The following is a 19,590-nucleotide window of genomic DNA, read 5'->3' as shown; positions in this document are numbered from 1 at the left end:
TAAAAACTAAATTTTTTCAATAAATGAAAACGGTTATTATCAAGCATATTTTAATGACAAAAAAATATAGTAAAAATTACTGCAACTCTATGTAGCCTAGTTATTACTATGAAATCGAAGTACCTTTGTTTGCAAGTTACAATAATTATTATTGTACATTGTATTATCAGAGTTTCTTGTCAACAATCAACATTATTAAATGTCAAAACTCAACATTGACCATTGAGAAGTGTCAGTACTGTCAAGTGTAATTTTAATAACTAAAATTAAAAATTAGCTTTTAATGCATATTAAATAACACTAAAATGTGGCGTCCTACAATCTTACGAAGAGTTGTGTTATCTTCTATTAAAGAAAATATTACATTATCTAAATTTTTGTACACTACTAAAAGCCGAACTCCCCGGTCGACCGCTAAGCTAACACTCATTAGTGCGAGTGTCGGTATTTTGGTAGGAGCAGGGTATGGCGGTTATACACATTATAAAATAAATACCAAGAAATTGTCTAGTTCATCGGATGAAGAGTTTGCATTTTTGAAAGACGCACCAGAATATAAGTCTCACTATAAAGTAAGATTTTCATAAAATCTTTACAATTATGTAAGGCATATGTATTATATACAATCTAGAATCCATGTGTTTTTAAAATATTTTTTAACATTATATACTATAATCATTTTAAAATAAAATTGTTAATAAGGTATACTATACAAATATATTTTTTAACAACTGAGTTTTCATATTTGCCAGAAAGTATTACAATTGTTGCTATAGTTATGAGTAATTGGCAAAAAACTGACTAATAACCATAAGGAATTACTAAATGAATAAAAAAATATTTCCACAAAGGCATGAAAATTAGTTATTATAATTTAGTTTTTATTTGTGGCCAAAATATATGAAAAAAAAATATATTGAATGTTGATATTTTTTTAAAGTATTTATTTAGTGCATATTTTGAAATATTTGTATTGTATTTGCATTTATATTAAAAAAATATAAATATTACTAATTTGAATATAAACTTCTTATTAATGTTATCAAGTGTGCATGGCCATTCCATAAGATTGAAGAATCAAACAAGATCATAGAAACATGATTACATTTTGTAACTTATGATTTTAGGTAATTAATGAAGCTGACTCTAGTAACTTACAACTAGTATTATTCCAATATCAGACTTGCCCATTTTGCTGTAAAGTTCGAGCCTACTTAGATGCTCGTGGTATTAGTTATGAGATAGTTGAAGTTGATGCTGTTCTTCGCCAAGCTATTAAATGGTCAGGCTATAAAAAAGTGCCAATATTACTGGCTAAAGTTGATGGAGGATATCAGGTACTAATTGCAGCTTTTATTGAAAAGTGTTTAATTTATTTACTTTTTATATTGTATATTAAATAAATTTTTTTAGCAACTTTTAGATAGCACTGCAATTTTGTCTATTTTGGAAACACATATAAGAGACAAGACCTATTCTTTGCGTGATATTGTAAAGTTTTACCCGGTCTCAAAATTTGAAAATGATTCAGGAAAACCTACTACAGATGTTACAAATAAATATTTTATTATGCACAATAGTGCTGTACCAGATGAAAAACAGCGTGTTTCTGAGATGTAAGTTATATAATAATTTTATTAACATTAATAACAGTTGCTTGAAATCACACATTATAATAATTTGCTTCTTTAATGTTTTAGTGAAGAACGTGAATGGCGACAATGGGCAGATCGAGTGCTTGTCCACACTTTATCACCAAATGTGTACAGGACTGCTAGTGAATCATTAGAAACATTTAAATGGTTTGAAGAAGCGGGTGGGTGGAGAAACAACTTCCCCAGCTGGGAATGTGCAGTGATGGTATATGTTGGTGCCGCAGCTATGTGGATTATCGCTAAAAGATTAAAGGCTAGGTAATTTTTTTCACTTTCCCTTTTTTTACAACATGACTTAAATTACAATAGTTATAGTGTAACAAAAGAAAGAAGTCATTTAATTAAATTCAAGTTCTTTTTTAAATCTATGAATCATTTATCTGTACTATCTATATAATTTTAGGCACAATATACAAGATGATGTCCGTCAATCTCTGTACAATGCAGTTAATGATTGGATGACTGTCATTAATAAAAAAGGAATGCCATTCCTTGGAGGTAAAAAACCTAATCTCGCCGATATATCAGTGTATGGTATACTGAGCAGCATTGAAGGTTGTAAAGCTTTTCAAGATTTAAAGGAAAATACAGATGTTGGTAAATGGTTTGATAACATGAAGAATAACATGAAGGAGACTCGGGGAAGAATTATAACAGTCTAATAGTAAGATGATCACTGTTATTACAATATATGAAACTGCAGATGCGACTTGGTTTTCAGTGCCCATAGTTCATGCTAAGTGATATTAAAGTTTTAGTTTCCTCTTTTCTTACATAAAAATTATAATTTTGGTTTGATGTTCTTATTTGTATACTTTATGGAAGTTATTGAGCAAGCCAATCTTATAACATAAATATCTGGTAGATAAAATTGTAATTATCATTATTATCAAAAGTTTATCAACAGTCATTATATTTATGGAATATGTGTAAAAAGCGCGAATATTTTATAGCGAAACAATTCTGAAAGACTGACTTAGGGCAAAACTGCACTGTTAAATTAAAAAAAAAAAAAAAATGTGGTTGTATTTCTATTGTTGTTAATATATTTATCTATGCAATATATTTTGAACTCGAAGCCTATGAAGATTATATTAGTTGGCTTTAACCAAGTCTGTGAAAGAGAATATTGGAACAACGGTAAATTTTCTTTAGTTAGTAAAGTAATTTATTCAAGAATAATTTTTGGTACATAATAATAAAAATCATATGTATTGCCTTCAGTTTATGCGCGAGAGATGCTTGGCGTAGTGTTGCTTTGATTGATCGTAATATTTGTGTATTATTTTTTATGATACAAATTTGAATACGATGCAGTACCAACATGACACTTAGAATATCTATGTTGCCTGCGAGTTGTTACTTTGTTGTATTATTGGAATTCGATTAAAAACATATTCAGTGTCGATTTGCGAATTTTTATCGGTTTATTGTTTTTATTATATTAAAATGTTTTTTTTTTCTAGAATAGGTAGGTAAAGTTCATAAATTCATAAAGATGGATGCTTCCCATAAAAAAATAATCATTTTTTTTAAAAATGTTTTTTAAAATATTTAATTTATGTTTGCGATTAACAATAATTTGCGTACGTATTAAATGGTTTCATACGTCTTTCTTTCATAAATATTAACAGATTGTTGATGAATTTTTGGTCTTTATTTATATATTAGATTAATCCTCGCTAGTGCGTATTTATATTTGCAGTAGAAAACTGTCATAAGAATAGAATATGTATTGTAGGTATATTATTCTTTGATTAATAAAACGTTCTTATAGATGAATCTTTTATTACAAATTCAAACCACTTATCGTTGGCTACATTAAAACGGTCAAAAAGAAAACGATAATGTAAGACTTGTAACTAAGAATTGTTACATCGAAGTTATCTTTTCGAATCGTATTAAATTTTTACATTTTACATAAATATTAATCTATAACTAATCTATATTAAACATTTCGGTATATCCATCGATTTATAATACAAACTTGTTAATTAAGTTTAATAATTTATTTATATTTTGGTATATTAAAGTTATGTTGACTGTATTCTAACAAGCTATTTGAGTATAGGCGAGAGAGAATCCTCTGTTGGCAATATCCGGCGGCGTAATGGCGGTAGCACCTTCGTTGGCGTCTGTCACCACGTATAGGACGAATGGCTTGGCTCCCGCTGAAAACATATTTGTTTTTAAAACTATGTAAAATGTACCTATGTAAAATTTATGTACTTTGAATTTTTTTTTCCATGTTTAATCTTAGAGTAATTGTTCTGTATAACAATCGGGTCGATTTCTTTAGGAATTATCCGTTGCCTTCACTAGTTGAGTTCTAAATATAAAATAAATTGTGACATTAGTGCTTGCGCATGTTTGAAAAAATGTTTGATTAATATATATATATATAAATCTTCGACATGATCTTGATAGAAACCCGAGACATATCCTATCATTATATTAGATATTTTTTTGTTACTCCTTAAATAATGTGATTATCATTTATCAAACATTAATAAATAAATTCGCGTCTTAAGCATTGGTCGTCAATGTTAGGTATAAAAAAGTTGCCTATGATTTATCTTGCGTTTCAGGCTTGTTTTCGTACCAAATTCTATCATATTCGATATTGTTTCTGCTGCGAAAGCGTAACAGACAAGCAGACATACATAGTATTTATATTTTATAAATATATATATATATATGAGTGAAATGTGTCTCTTACATTGTACAGGAACGAATCCTAATCCGCAAAACCGATCGGTCCCCGCGCCTAAGTTGGTGCCCACAACTATAGGGTTTGGTATGACCACGAAGTCGGTGGTGCACGCCGCGCCGTTCACTGCTCCTACCGCAGTACCTAAGACAGTGTTGTCAGCTCCTTCCACGTCACCCGTGACGGTAAACGAAAACACGTCGTTTGCAGCCTAATAAACAACATGGCAATAGTTTAATATTTTTATAACGGTCGACTCCGACATCAGTCTTTGAAGATTTTATGGAAAGTTCCTTACGTCACTGGAAATGATCTTTTCATCAAATTAAGATAACGGCAAAATTAAACAATTTATATTTAATTTTAAAGCCTCAGATTGTTGTATAAATTTAGAACTAATAAAAAAAACACTATATATTTCTCTATAATGCCTGTCTGACTTCGGAATCATCATCCTCCTGCCCTTATCCCAATTTTACTTAAGGTCGGCGCAGCATGTCTTCTTCTTCCATACTTTTCTGTCGGACGTCATCTCACAAGTAACATTCTTTCTAACCATATCGTCTTTCACACAATCCATCCATCGTTTCTTGGGTCATCCCCTACCTCTATATCCATCCACATCCATTCTCAAAACTTTTCTCACAACATGGTCCTCATTCCTCCGCATAACATGCCCATACCAAGACAGCCGGTTTCCAGATAGTTTCTCGGTTACCGGTGCCACTTTCAAACTTCCTTTTATGTACTCATTCCATACTCTATCCATTCCCGTAACACCACACATTCCTCTCAGCATTCTCATCTCCGCCACATGAAATTGTCTTTCAGTCATCCCTTTTATAGCCCCACACTCTGATCCATATAGAACAGCTGGTCTGACCATGGTCTTATAGATCTTCCCCTTAAGTTTAAGGGGAATACGGGGGTCACAAATTGTTCCCGTAACATGACATGAGCTTTATCCCTCTATAGTTGTGGCAATCCTGTACATCCCCTTTATTTTTGAAGATGGGCACCGGCAATACCTGTGAATATTGTATCGCACAGAATCCCGCCTCCATTCTTATACATATTCCATAATTCAAGTTAGCCAGCTGTCTCGTTCCCGTCACCAAAGACCCACTAAGGGCCGTGTTTGCAGCAGTTCCATAATTGAAACTTCTAATTGTTCCCATTACTCCCGTGTAATATTGCAAGCAGCCGTTAGGAGCTACAACAGTTTAATATATTGTTAAAATTACATTTTTCATTAAACGCTTGGATGAATTAGAATGTTTTATATATATGAATAATTACCTAAGCCCGGACAGTCGCATCCAAGTTGAGTCAACCTAATGTTCCATCGTCTCGTAAATGTGGTGGCAAGAGTAGCTGTGACACTGATTGTAATGGCTGCGTTACCATTGAAGTCTACGAACAGTGTTTGTCCAGTATTGTCACCACAAAGAATGGGAACTATGGTGTTACCTCCTGTGATAGTAAGAGCGTCGGTTGCGCACACACCGTCACCGTTCGGTTGAGCGAGTACCATATCTAGAAGATCTATACGAAGCTGAAATTTATCAAGATTTATTATTTGTCAGGCATAATATAATTCAGTTACTTTGCGAGTAAAGTTTTTAAAGTATTATTTGATACTAAATTATCGCCTTTTTACCTGACATATGTTATTATTGCAACGATTTACAATAATTGAGCACGCCTGTCCACCTGCGTAAGCTGCTGGATAACCTGGACTGGTGAAGTAGGTGTTGTTTACGTTTGTTGCAGTACCGCATGCCCGTGAAACTAAAAAAATTCTCTTAAGCTTAAACTAAACATATGGGAGAACTTCTATGACAAATCCATTCTAAGCTTAGCAATACAACATACCGATACAGCATCTTCCTCTTCTGGCAGCGCAATTTCCAGTAATAGTTCCATTAAGGTTATTGCACTCTCGTCGAGCCAGACATGTGCCATTCATCGTGTTTGTACTGGCACAATCCACGTTCGCAAATCGAACTATACTGACGAAAGGAAACACTAAAACGAAAAATATAGTTATTTCTATAAAACATTTTTCGAAATATTGGCTACCCAGAAGCAGTTATATAAATATAATATACATAATATAAAAAAAAACTGTTAACTAACAGATTTTTCCTTGTCTTTCGCCGTTATTATTGTTGTCATCGACATCGTACGTATCGTCGTCGAAATTGTCTTCGTAAACTGTAAAAGAAGCAACAGCCACTAAAAAAGTCGCTATAAATATCCAAAAAAGCTTTTCAGTCATTTTGTTTTTCTTTCACTTAAACTTTTCTTTCGTTACAGAATCTTTATATCACATCGGTTTAAATATTTTGTTAACTTAAAACGTATCAAAAATGGGTCATTGTATAAATGTTTAAAGTTTGAAAAGTTGCCTACTATAATGTCGTTCACATAATGAGAATAGTCGTGTCAATCATGAAACTTATATAAAGTGGGTGATAACGGTTGTTTATTTGAGGAAACTGTTAGGGATGTTACCGTTCTTCAATTAGCGCTTACAGGTGACACAGTACTATTTCTCCATTGTAACCTACAACGTAATAGATAAGACAAGTCTTCTTCTATGGTATATTCTTAAAACTCCATTATTTAAGCCACCACTTAGCAGTGGTTTTAGCTAGAAATGACGACGAGAATCATAAAAAAATTGTGTTTTGATATGTTTTTTATCGGAAGATATCATTTTGTAATAATTATATAAGAGAACTTTTTTCCTCTAATTTTATTTTGTTGTATAATTATATGTCGTTTTATCTCTTCAGTTTTTTTCTTGATAATATTAGCTTGATATAATAATTGAAAATTATCAATTTAATAGAGCTTGAATTGAATTTTTAACTTAAAATCAAAATATTTATGAATAATATGATTATATACAATAATAACAGTATAGCGTATGTATGGCATATGAAGACAGATCCCGTCACTAGTTCTTAATCTTTAAAAAGGTCAAATGTAAATAGAATTCGAATGACCGACGAATTTTAAAATTGTTTCTACAGAAAAAAAGCAACTGTCAATTTAAGATTGAAGTCAACTTTTTATTCTTTTGACCTACTTTGTTACAAAAATTGTTATTATTATACTTTTAAACAACTTTCGGCTTAGTCTTGTATGTACATATAAAATTATCTTACATTTATAGGAGTGCTAGATAATAACAAGATAATATAAATGTAAGAAACTATCCAAATACTATACTATAATAAATCGTCAAATGTAGGTGGTGCATATAAGTAGGTACATCAATTTTATTCATCCCCTTAAATATATTTGCTAAAAAATCATAAAACTAAAATATTAATAGGCTCAGGCTACACGCGAATTGCTATATTCGCCCATTGGACAAAAGAATTCGGCAATTTCATGAAATCTTATGTGCTTCATTTGTTTTTGTAATTTGATTCATCTCTTGCTAAGCCGTGAAGAAAATCATCTTAAATAAAACATCATTAACACACATTCGTAACTGCTTAACTGCACAGTGTAAGGGTAGAGGAATACGTTTAATATCTTCACTATTGCGAGAAGACTACTTTGTTCCCGTTAAATTGGTACGTTTTTGTTGAAATATCGAAGAAAAAATCTCCCAAAATCTACTTTCTTCAAACTATATTTACCTGTTTTTATAGCGCAAAATACAATTAAATAAGAGGAAGAGATGTTTTTTTTTCTGCACATATATGCAAACAATTGGATAAAAATTTAAATCTATAAGAATTCAAAGCATGTAACAATAAACAGAACCGTCTCAAGCTGCTGGCCCGTGCCGTGCCCATGGCCGTATGCTGGGGCCCTTTTGGTATATATTTACTACCATGTACAAATAATTTGCTTATAGCCAGGCCTTAAGTATGGTTTCAAATAAACGGTGCGGTAATTTTCGTAAATTCGTAGGAGTCTGATTGGTTGTACAATCATATGGCTATAGTTATAGGCTATATTTATTTCATGAGGAGTACGTCAATAGCTTTCTACTTTTAATATCGACTATCGTCACTAGCCCTTTGATAAATACGTTAGTTATTTCTTACACATATGACAATTTCGAAAATATAATGTATAGCAGTCAACGTGAGCATAAACGTGTGAAACAAATTGTTGGTTCTTCGGGGCCCCCTCAGGATGGGGGCCCAGGGCACGTGCCCCGTGAGCCCTATGGTAAAGACGGTAATGACAAGAAAGCTTATTCTATACAGCTATTTTATTAATAAACTATAACCTATTCGCTGTGACGTGTCCTTAAGGACGGGCTTAATGCTCGAAAACGTAGGAATCGTAAAAAAATACTATATTACGACGAATTATTATTATTCTATTTCACGACGAAACTATTTCTTTGCATCATTTTAATGTATTTTGTATCGCCGTTCTATAGTGATTGAGTATCGAAGATTTTTGATACACAAACTTTCGCATTCATAATTTTAGTAAGAGCGCAAGCAGACAACGTAAATGTATCTATGTAAAAATAGAATAAGAATGATTCTAAAAAATAATGAGAATAAGAATACTTTTTTTTGTAGTATGTTTGTTACAAGCTGGAAATCGAAAAGTTCGTTTTGATACGACCTGAGGGTGCGACTATATACTCGTATTCCGTAAGGAATTCATATAAATCTTTTTATATGCATTCTATTAAGATGCGAGGATAGAAAAGGTAAATTTTATTATGAAAATCGTTTTTTACATAATTTATGTAAATTTTTTGATAAATCCAAAATACTTGATTCGTTATGTTAAGAGAGGTAATAGATAAAGGGTAAAGGAATTCTGACGAATTTTATATTGTATGAATTATATAATTATATTTATAATAATATTTAATGCCAGTAAAAGAAAAACAATTTCAAAGTGACTATATTTAATTTGTTTGAAGTGTGAATATTGTAGCAAAATATTTTACAAAATTGTATCAGATATTTAATAGAATAAATGAACAGAAAAGAGTATACTAATTTTTAATTTTAAGTAACTGTTGTATGTTTGTACCATTATAGACAAAGAAATACGAATTTATGTATAAATTATTAAGTGATTTTTTGAATGAGCAAACGTCAATGATTACACAATTTCATGTCAGAAACATTCAATGTTGTTTATAAATAAAATGTAGATATCAAAAGGTGCAAATAATGAAAGCTTACTATTATTACATAATGTAGTGTATTAACAGTGTATTTACAAAATAATGGTACAAACAACAACTTAAAGAATCATACACATGTATGGCACAGTGACTTACAATATTTGGAAATAAAACTACTTAAATATTAGTTATACTTTTCTAGTTCCACAGTTTCTTTTAAAATCTTTACAACATAATATCGGAATAAATGAAGTTATAGTTACAATATTTATATTATGTTTACGATCTAAGCTTCTACCATTAGGTCAGACAATAACTGGATCGGCATAATACTTTTAAGGATTTAAAAGTTTATAAAGTAATGACATGTTTGATTGTTTTACATACTGTGTAGTGTGGTGTATAATATACAATTTAAAAAGTTAGTAAATCACTCATCTGGCAACACTTATGTGACAATAAATTTATCTCGGTATACCTGTACCTCTATCCGTAATTTATGTATTACATATCTAACAAAACTGTATAATTATAGTAAATATTCATACATAAAAGAAATCAAAAGCATGTCATTGGTAATAAATTATTTCGTGACTTAGTCAACATATTATTATACAACTAAACATATTAAAGTAAATTTAACGAAAAATTAATTAAACTATTATTTAAACTTTTAAGGCATAAAGAAATATAAATAGGTAGGTACGTATATCGAGAAATTAGCAAGTATAGAATAAAAGTGAGGTACAATATTTTCTCTACGCAGAAATTTAAGCTTAAAACTATTATTTATAAAGTTATTATAAATATGATCCTAACTTATGGCATCTCCTGAAATTTATGGCAAAACTTAAAAAAATCGATAGTTGTTATATTACTTGCTTTAGATAAGTTTTATTATTTTCTATTTTAAATAAGATAAAGGCGATGACTGATAGCTGATTTCCTCGCAGTTGTATTTTTCAACTAAAAATATTCATTTTGCAACTGATATTTGAGTAAAAACTTGTCAATCATGATGACATTATTTATTTAAGCATTATAAATACTTTAGATTAATAGACTCTTTAATATTTGAAACCGATTAATCTCTGATGCGTGTGTCATCTCATTTACACGTGACATTGTCAGAATATTTTCCGCTCCAATAGCCTAGATGCACGCCAGAAAATGGAGAAACAATAGGTACTTTGGCTATATATCCCAATAGTAAAAAAAAACATTAAACATTTGTATGTTATAAACAATATAGGTTATATAAGATATTAATATTTACTGAATATTAGGGTAAATCATTATTGAAAAGGAAATCAACTGTAATACAGTTTATAATATTATATATATTTTAAAAAGGTCATTTTTGTATTTGTTTACTATAAGGAAGTTTTCGAACAGTTTTAAGAAGTGATCGTAAAAAAATATTTTTTTACGATCACTTCTAAAAATTAATAAAGATGTATTTACAATTTTGTTCAAATTACTTTTTACTTTTTTCTACAACCTACAAAATTACAAATAAAAAATCTAGGCGGTCTATTAGTGCAAACTATTAGTTCTGTCGAAAGAATAATTAAATATATTAATGAAAAAAACTGTTCTTAGAAGTAATAATTCTGTCTACTTGGTCATAAACTAAAATCTCATCATTTTCAGAAGGCACGAAACTCTATTATCAAGATGTGTAAGTTGTTGTTTTATATATATATATATATATGTTACGATTAAGAAGGTTTTGGCCATAATATATGTATAAACTTTAATTAAGAAAATCATAATTGTTATAATGACAAAGGACTCGTAGACGAATTTGGTTTATGGAAAAAATTAAGGAATAATATCATTATAATTGTCTTTAGAAAAATCCCAAGAAAAATCTAGGTCTTCATTAATTGCTGTTTCTGTCAGAACTTTCTTAGTCAACGGTTATTCAGATATATTTTAATACATAACATTATAATACATTATTTTTTAATGAAATTGGATCATAAAGTACAACATGCTTCATCAACGAAAACATTTCCTTTAAAGATAAAATATTTAAAAAAAAAAGTAAAAATAATTGCAGTGTTTCTGTCAGAATTTTCTTTTGTCAACAGTTATTCAGATATATTTTAATGCACAACACCATAATAGATTGATTTAAAAAAAGACTTATGACCGTAAAACAAAACGTGTTTAATTTATGTAGAAAATTTGACCAATGTTAATGTTTTAAAAAAAATGTTAAGTGTGTTGTTCGATATTTTTTATTTATGGCAATTTTGTTTATGTGATTTTTTTTCTAAATAGAGCTCATATTAAAATTTACACAAATATTATTATTTAAATATAGGAATTTACATCATACTAAATGCAAAGAAAAGTGGCAAGACATAATTTAATATCGCTTATTTGCGTATTATATTGCGTGACAGTTTTAATGGCTCAGTAAGAAGTAACTAACGGAAATTACTCGACAAATATTCTCTTTTGAAATTAGTATTGTAGTAAGCTGTATAGTTACGATCTACTAATCAGTCAAGATAACGAAAAAAAATAATTTTAAAAAAACAACGATAAAATAGCAAATATTTGCGAAGCCATTATTTAAAACATTTATTATGTACTACAATAATTTTAAGATTTTAATTAACAATAAGTAGGCACTTACATTAGCACAACTAGTGACTATATGTGATGGCAATTGCGACAAAGTTATGTTCATACAACTAGATTTAAATTAAAAACAACCTTTTACCCGAACTCAGAAATTGGAATATTTCAAATATATCACTTACGATGTAATCTTTTTATGGTCAGTTTTACACAATTTACTTTTGATTTATATTTCAGACTATCTATGTAATTTGACTAGTGATCTTAGTATAAAGATTGTTGTATCGACGTAGCAGCAAATAAACTCATTTATTTTCAACATTTTTTACGTAGAATAATATAATTCCGAATGGTTTAAAGGCATACGAAATGTATTTTTGAAAATTATAGATAAACTATTTATTTCCTTGTAATCGGGTAAAAAGATCGCTTTCTTGTGGGTCACGCTTAAAAAGCACTATCAAAACGTTTTTGTACCATTTGAGTACATATTTAAAAATGTTACAGTGGACGGAGGCAATAAGGCTAGTTCAAGGATAAGTACAACTATTCATCCTAAAATACTAAAGCATGTCTTTAATTTAAATTTATTAAAATTTTATTATGTTAAAGACAAAAATGTGCGTTTTAAAAAGCGGCCTTGTTAATTTCAGATATGTTTTCATACGAACTGCGAAAAAATGTTTGACATAAAAAACCGATTGTTATTGTGTACGTGCATATAAAATAACAAAACTGTTATAAATCGAGACTAGAAAGTGTGTAGCTGCGTGTTCGAATAAAACGACCTGAATTGTTTTATAAATAACATTTACCAATGTTGATAGTACGATTGATAGTTGCGGATTATTTTGATGATCTATAAAATTATTAAAAACAGATTTATTAAGAGCGTTTGGTTACACTACACATAAAACGAGTATCTAAAACTCCATTTATACATTCTTAAAAACTTAGGTCCTGTTTAATGGGAATTAGCAATTATTATGCTTCAAAAACTACTGTTGATACTAGTCTGAGCCGGTGTAACTAGAACCATGGCATTTGTAGAGGTTAATCTTTTAACCCAGGTCAGCAATAAGAATGATTCAATATTAACCCCGTTATGGATTAATAATTGAAACTTTACGTCGAAATAGATCATTTTTGAAGTTAAAAATTGAAAATGATGTTTAGGCTACTGTATATTAATTCAACATAACGTGACGTCGTGTTTTTCGAAATTTGCCATTAAAAATACCCTATTTAACGGCTTATTTTGCCTGTACTTTAAAAGGCAGTCTTCAAGTTTGTAAAAGTGCTTCATTGTTGTAATATAAAGGTAAAATTCTATATATAGGGAGAATTAATGGTTATTTTCCATTAAAGACCACGCTCTTAGTCAAAATTTTGAAAATTTGTTCGACCATCTTAGTCGGAGGAATTTATTCGGAGAATATAAAAAGCATATTTTCAGTACCTTTAATTAATTTAAATCACTAAATGTTTATAAAATATCTGATTAATCCAGATACAGATGTTAATCGGCTTATATTTGATTCACTGTTTGCTATAAAAACTCAGGTCGTAAAATCCGACAACGCTTCAGTAAAATTAAAAGTAACCACTATCTCTTAATTCCAATATTATTAAAAATTATAACATAAAAATATCTATAATATCTTGGATATTCCTTGCTTTCTTATTATTAATTAATCTTACAATAAATTAATCATATCTAATGAATACTTAGAGCTTTTACAACGCGATATATTTGTGACCCCTTGCAGTAACACTGAGCAAATTTCAATATGCGTAATTTGTGAAAGATAGATTTTGTTTACACAATACTATAATCGCGATCTTTAAACTGCTGTTGTAAAATGAAATGTTAAGAACTACTTATTAAAGTTTATTGTATTCGTTTTCATTTAAACGACAAGAAAAAAAGACAGGTTTTAGTATACTTAAATGGAAAATCTCGAGAACAATTTGCCTTGTAGGTACATTTATCAAAATTTTAACGTAAATTGACTTAATAAAAAAAAATCTTCGAGTGACGTAATGGTAGATCCAAAATATATAATAAATAATATTTTCATACTTTTGATTTTAAAATTAATTCTATTAATATATAAGATAAACAAAATGCAATCGACAAAATATTTTTACATTAATTAACTATGCATCGTGTACACTATATGTATATTTCGTCTTGTTATATACTTCGGTAACAAGGTGCCACAAAACATTCCGCTTTACTTAAAATAATTGTCATTTCTAATGTACATAAATATTTATAAAATACCTTATAATAACATAATTTGGGTTTGTTCAATAGATGACTCTACTAACAATTTACAATAATAATAAAGTAAGTATGTAGATATGTAAAGCGATTTCCTTGGTAATGATTGTACCTATTGTTTTTTAATCATATAAGTCATTTCTATTAAGATTAACTGTCGGACTACTATATGGTACACAATTTCGAATTATTCTTCAATACGAAATCTTTTTTATATATCTAATATTAATATCATGCTTCATATGTGTGAATGTACAGTTCGCGTTTTTGGATTATTGTTTTTACGTTATAGTTAAAACTATAGGTTTATCTTTAGCTTCGCTTTAGCATACAATTTAAGTATTGTTGTCGTGGTTACCACTCCAGCTGCGAAGTCACAGCACGCTGTAGAACGTATCCATTAAATTTGTCTCCAGATCGCACTCTAAAAAGAGGTTATCACTGCTCTCTTCCTGAAACACGAAAAAAAGACTGTAGTCGTCACTCTCAATTCGTTTACAAATTATAATAAATCATTCTCAGTCGATAAAATAAAGTAATTTAAATAAATAAATGATGATGAGATTACTTACCTGAGCAGTGTGAGGCGTGGATGTCTGGTCCGCGCCTCTCCTCGGGTGTCATTTAGATGTTTTGGGCAGATGACGTTTCATGTGCAACGCAAGGTGATCAGACCGGGCGAAGGACCGCTCACACACAGCGCATTTGAATGGTTTTGCGCCCGTGTGCTTGCGATAGTGGCGAGTGAGCTCGTCCGACCGCGCGAATCTCCATTCGCACTCCGGCCATTGACAAGTGTAAGGTTTCTCTCCTATGAAAATACAAATACTTAACACTTATAACAATTTATAGTTGAAACGCAATCGGCATTCGCTTTTGCACGTAATTGTTTGTTTAGTTGTTGTTTACCATAAGACATAAAGCTTTATACTTTTCAAATTTAGCTGTTAAATAAATAGAGATAATATCTTAATATATTAGTAATTATAATGTAATAATCATATTCGCCGATGCAGTGTAGTAATCGCAATGCATATTAATCTTTAAATACTACGTAACTTTAATATTACCTGTATGTATTCGCTGGTGAGCCTTAAGATGTGAACTTTTTGTGTAAACCTTTGTGCATCCTGAAAATTTTAATAATTTTTATCACTGTTACAATTGGTTTCGCGCGGTTTCAATCGCATTCAAAGTTATTTCTCCGTCCCTGAGTATCGTAGCTAGATTTTATAAAACCTTTCTCAATAAATGGGCTATTTCATGTTTAATGATAGTTTCCGTAATGAAAAAACTTTTAGCTCTTGAAAATAAAGCATTCGAATAAATACAAACAAATTCCTCAGCTGTATAATATTAGTATATATTTAATTTGTAAGTACTGTACTCAATTTAATACATTTATTTTCATTAATATAATTAGGATCATAAAAGTATGGTTGTATTGATAGATTAAATAAGTAAATATGAGTTTGAATTTTCTCTTATCATTTCGGAACACTTAAATATAATAAAATACCTATGAAATCACAGTGATGCACTCTTCTTTTCTCCAGTTCTGGGTTATTTCGCCTGTTGTATTTAACAGAAGGAGGCGCAAGTCGCGGATGTGCAGCCGCATGCTGGTGCGGCGCAGGCGCAGGTACCGGCGGCATTTGTAAAGATTGTTGTAAACCCTATTGATTTTTTTATATTAATATATTTTTATTTATAAACTTATGTAAAAGTTATTTAATTATTTGTTAATTTATTTAAACTGTAAAAATTAAATGAAACTTTAAATATGACCAAGTTGGGAGTTTACTGAGTTAGTCTACCTGAGGATGGTGATGGGTTTGCGGTACTGGATGCGGAGGTACATGGGGTGCGCGAAGATGCGGCGGAGGGTGGTATGGTGGCGGCGGTGTACGGCGCGGTCCACCCTGTAATATCAATGATATCTGATATGTACGATATTATTTTGTAATTAAAATGAATGCCAATTTAAATAAATATAGCATATTTTAAACTACGACGTCATTAGGTTTAAATGTTGCTTTTTTGAGCATTGTATGTAAACAATCGATTACGCAGAAAAAAATTACAATACAGTCGCTTGCATGAGATGGTACCATCAAAAAGTCGCTAGCAATCGCAGAGCTTTAACGCCAAATGCGTCATGTCTAATTACCTGCATTGTATTTCCGGGACTACCCTGATCTGACCCGGGTGGAGTCAGTGGAGACATATAGACTAGTCTCGACGGATACTTTGAAAAAGATGTTGCCGGCTGTTGCATTGGTAGATGCTGAGGAGGCTGTGGATGCGCGTATGTAGGTGGTGCGCAAAGCCTCTCCGTCTTGATCTCCAACGGACTGAGTAGAGGTGTAGCGCATTCTTCGAGTAATGCATCGTCAGCTTCGAGCTTAACATGGGTAGCTCCAAGTGGAGCCAGCATGTTTGCATTCTCAGGGTCAATATTTCTGATGGAAGAGGCGATGTCCTCCCAGAGAGCGGGGCGAAGAAAGGCATCGTCGCGCGAAGTTGTTCCTCCGTCGAATAGGTCCATGTGGGCGGGCGCAAGTGAAGCGCCCTCTTGCTTATAAAGCAGCGACTCTAGCTCAGATGTCTGTGGAAGTAAATATAGATACATAATTATAAAAGACATGAGTTTTTCATTATAAGACTTAGTCTAGAAATGTTTAGAAGCATTTTTAAATGATATCACAAACAAAATTTATATTTACATCATATAGAAAATATAATTTATAATTAATACGAATGAGTTAATATTTATAACTATTGTATATTATATTTGATTTATTCCAAGAAATACCTCAACAAATTTATAATGCAAATCCTTTGATCGCTAAGACCAATCCCATGAGGCAGTGTATTTTAAAAGGACAGCTTTGACTTTTATGTTTGCTCTCGAGGCAGAGATTGTTAACAAAGATATTGTTCTGATTGTAAATAAGTGATTTTGACTTGGACTTTTAAATTTTAGATTTCTTTATTTTCTGTAAATGTTATAAATTAATTATATTTTCTACTAGACACAGTTATTTTACTACTATAATAATTTACTTACATAGATTTTATTTAATTACCACGTAAAACATTGAAACGCTAATATTTACTTGTTTCCTATTAAACTAAGAACGGTTTTTTGAACGAGCTTTAAATAATTGTGTCTTCGTGATGACGTCGTGCCCTCAAAGCAGTTATTCACCTCATTATTTATGGTTTTCTTAAATATGGGGTAAGCGATATATTGTTAAATGTTTATATTGGTTGCATCGACAACTAAGTCCACCGCCACATTAGCAGTTAATGTTAGTTTAAATTAAGATTGTTAAGAAATATTGGAGAATTGATGGTACAATAATGGCTCTTGTTCAATTTCTCCGCGCAGTGTGGACGGACCAGCCAGTGCCTATTAGCATACAATGTAGTGCGCCCACGTGAAGACGCAGGTGACGAGGCGCGTCTTAAGAATTGCTTTTATAAACTGCCATCTTCGTATGTGATTTTCGTTAACTTCAAACTTTTTATACTTATTTTAATGTACATGCTACTCAGACCTTAATTTTGCCAGTTTTATCAATATGAGTTTTGTTTTAATTTTTTTTAATTTTATTATAGAGATGTCAGTAGTTATTATAAACATTTGTTAGCCAAAACCTAAAAAAAAACTACATATACTTTTATATATGACATTGAATATAATAAACCATCTCGTTATATAGTCATTAAATATTAATAGACAACTAAGGCATGCCACAAAATGCCGCTCAATTTGAAACGATTATTGAGCAAATATCAGATCAACCTGCTCCGGCTCAATTTAGATCGGTAACCCTTTGCGCAGTGGAACCTCCTTCGTACAGAGTGGTGTCGCAAGCGTGCCGGACCGCGCAAATTCCTTCTTTGACCTTTGCGGATCGAAATGATTGCGCCAACGTCTCCTCCACCACGGCTAGACGAGCTTAGGCAATTGCAACATAGATTAGATGTGTTACAGATCGGCTGGGCCTTTGTAACACCAGCTTTTATAAATACACGACTCTCTCTTGATTGCCTTTCTATTAATGATCTCTTCATACCAACAATTACATATATTTTTTTTATTATCATGCGATATACTTATTTTAATGATTATACAAATATATGTTTTTTTTTTGTAATTTAATTATTTAGAATGTATTGTAAAGATTGTTATTTAATTTATGCTTTGTAGTGAAATAAACGCATATTGTTTTACAATAAACAGAATACATCATTGAAAGAGACAGTCTAGAATATATTTCTTCATCTTTACCTTGAGCAGTAGTCTGTTTAACATGCGTCGCTTAGTCAATTCTTGAAAAAGCAAAAGCTTAGGATAAGTGCTGTAATAATAATCTCACTAAGATATTTAAGTTTTAAGAGATGTGTAAGTTGAAGGCACCTAAATATTAGCATGTTCTTAATAATTACTTAATAAAAATATTTACCGTGTAATATGTAGGTATGAAATGATCCGATTTCTATTCTTTTTACTGGTTATACGAAAGTATACACATTCGTATGTACAATTATACAATTTCAATGACAAAACATCAATCTCAAAGAGTTTATACGATTATACAACTCAGCAAGATTCCTAAGTTTTGTTTACTTTAAAGCCATATTTTCTAAACGTTAAACTTACTTTTTCCTCTAAAGTAATCCAAATTTTTTTGTATGCAATAAATAAAGACTACAAGAGATTGCAAATGAATGTGATAATAATTAGGTAGGTAAATAAACGTTAAAAAAGTAACTTAACTTACGGATTAATAGATTCAGATTTAAGTATTCGTAGTATGTACAATGTGATTGGTTGGTATAAAGATAATGATGGCTGACGTATTAATCATTTTTGTAATCGATGTAGTTACGCGATGTGACGATTTCGACGACGCCGACGCCTCCGCTCAACTCATCCAATAGCAATGATATGATTAAACTCGTAATATACGAGAACATTTTATGTTTATTTACTATCAAGATACTACTTATTTATTTGTTTTATCAAAATCCAATTTATCTTCAATATTTGACGATAACTCAAAATAAAGGAATTTATGTTTTATTGAAAATACATGGATAACCGTATATTTTATGTAGTGTTTATCTCATATATGAGATAAAAATCTTAATTAAATTAAGTTGAAGAACTATTATCGACCGTTACTTGCTAAAAAATACATTG

General features: G+C 30.6%; 3 protein-coding genes across 3 annotated transcripts in view; 1 reads left to right on the top strand and 2 right to left on the bottom strand.

The window, feature by feature from the left end:
- The first annotated feature begins 206 nt into the window (after positions 1-206).
- LOC113402935 (prostaglandin E synthase 2) lies at positions 207-2,659 on the top strand. Its single transcript, XM_026643309.2, has 5 exons — positions 207-572; positions 1,128-1,337; positions 1,414-1,616; positions 1,701-1,913; positions 2,059-2,659. The coding sequence occupies exons 1-5, from the start codon at positions 306-308 to the stop codon at positions 2,315-2,317; spliced, it is 1,152 nt and encodes a 383-aa protein (XP_026499094.1). The 5' UTR covers positions 207-305; the 3' UTR covers positions 2,318-2,659.
- Positions 2,660-3,624: 965 nt separating this feature from the next.
- On the bottom strand, positions 3,625-6,791 carry LOC113402928 (uncharacterized). The gene is made up of 7 exons (XM_026643295.2): positions 6,505-6,791; positions 6,241-6,393; positions 6,026-6,156; positions 5,665-5,920; positions 5,394-5,578; positions 4,375-4,576; positions 3,625-3,826 (listed from the first exon to the last, which is right to left on the bottom strand). The coding sequence occupies exons 1-7, from the start codon at positions 6,644-6,646 to the stop codon at positions 3,705-3,707; spliced, it is 1,191 nt and encodes a 396-aa protein (XP_026499080.2). The 5' UTR covers positions 6,647-6,791; the 3' UTR covers positions 3,625-3,704.
- Positions 6,792-14,232: 7,441 nt separating this feature from the next.
- Positions 14,233-19,590, bottom strand: part of LOC113402943 (dendritic arbor reduction protein 1-like) — a 53,512-nt gene continuing 48,154 nt past the window's right edge. Inside the window, exons 3-8 of the mRNA XM_026643321.2 lie at positions 16,546-16,983; positions 16,193-16,297; positions 15,895-16,051; positions 15,446-15,505; positions 14,948-15,186; positions 14,233-14,827 (exon numbers count right to left, since the gene is read on the bottom strand). Of these exons, the coding sequence (XP_026499106.1) occupies positions 14,996-15,186; positions 15,446-15,505; positions 15,895-16,051; positions 16,193-16,297; positions 16,546-16,983 (951 nt within the window). The 3' untranslated portion in view covers positions 14,233-14,827; positions 14,948-14,995. The remainder of the gene's footprint in view (positions 14,828-14,947; positions 15,187-15,445; positions 15,506-15,894; positions 16,052-16,192; positions 16,298-16,545; positions 16,984-19,590) is intronic.

This window comes from Vanessa tameamea, chromosome Z (assembly GCF_037043105.1).
Source record: "Vanessa tameamea isolate UH-Manoa-2023 chromosome Z, ilVanTame1 primary haplotype, whole genome shotgun sequence".
NCBI lineage: Eukaryota > Metazoa > Arthropoda > Insecta > Lepidoptera > Nymphalidae > Vanessa > Vanessa tameamea.
This window is presented reverse-complemented; position numbering and strand designations above follow the sequence as displayed.

Excerpts from the sequence above, each read along its gene's own strand:
- LOC113402935 (XM_026643309.2), top strand. The coding sequence starts at position 306 with ATGTGGCGTCCTACAATCTTACGAAGAGTTGTGTTATCTTCTATTAAA. Across the intron at positions 1,617-1,700 it reads AAACAGCGTGTTTCTGAGAT|TGAAGAACGTGAATGGCGAC; the intron begins GTAAGTTATATA and ends TTAATGTTTTAG. Across the intron at positions 1,914-2,058 it reads GCTAAAAGATTAAAGGCTAG|GCACAATATACAAGATGATG; the intron begins GTAATTTTTTTC and ends ATATAATTTTAG.
- LOC113402928 (XM_026643295.2), bottom strand. The coding sequence starts at position 6,646 with ATGACTGAAAAGCTTTTTTGGATATTTATAGCGACTTTTTTAGTGGCT. Across the intron at positions 6,394-6,504 it reads CGAAAGACAAGGAAAAATCT|TGTTTCCTTTCGTCAGTATA; the intron begins GTTAGTTAACAG and ends TTTTCGTTTTAG. Across the intron at positions 5,579-5,664 it reads ATGCGACTGTCCGGGCTTAG|CTCCTAACGGCTGCTTGCAA; the intron begins GTAATTATTCAT and ends AAACTGTTGTAG.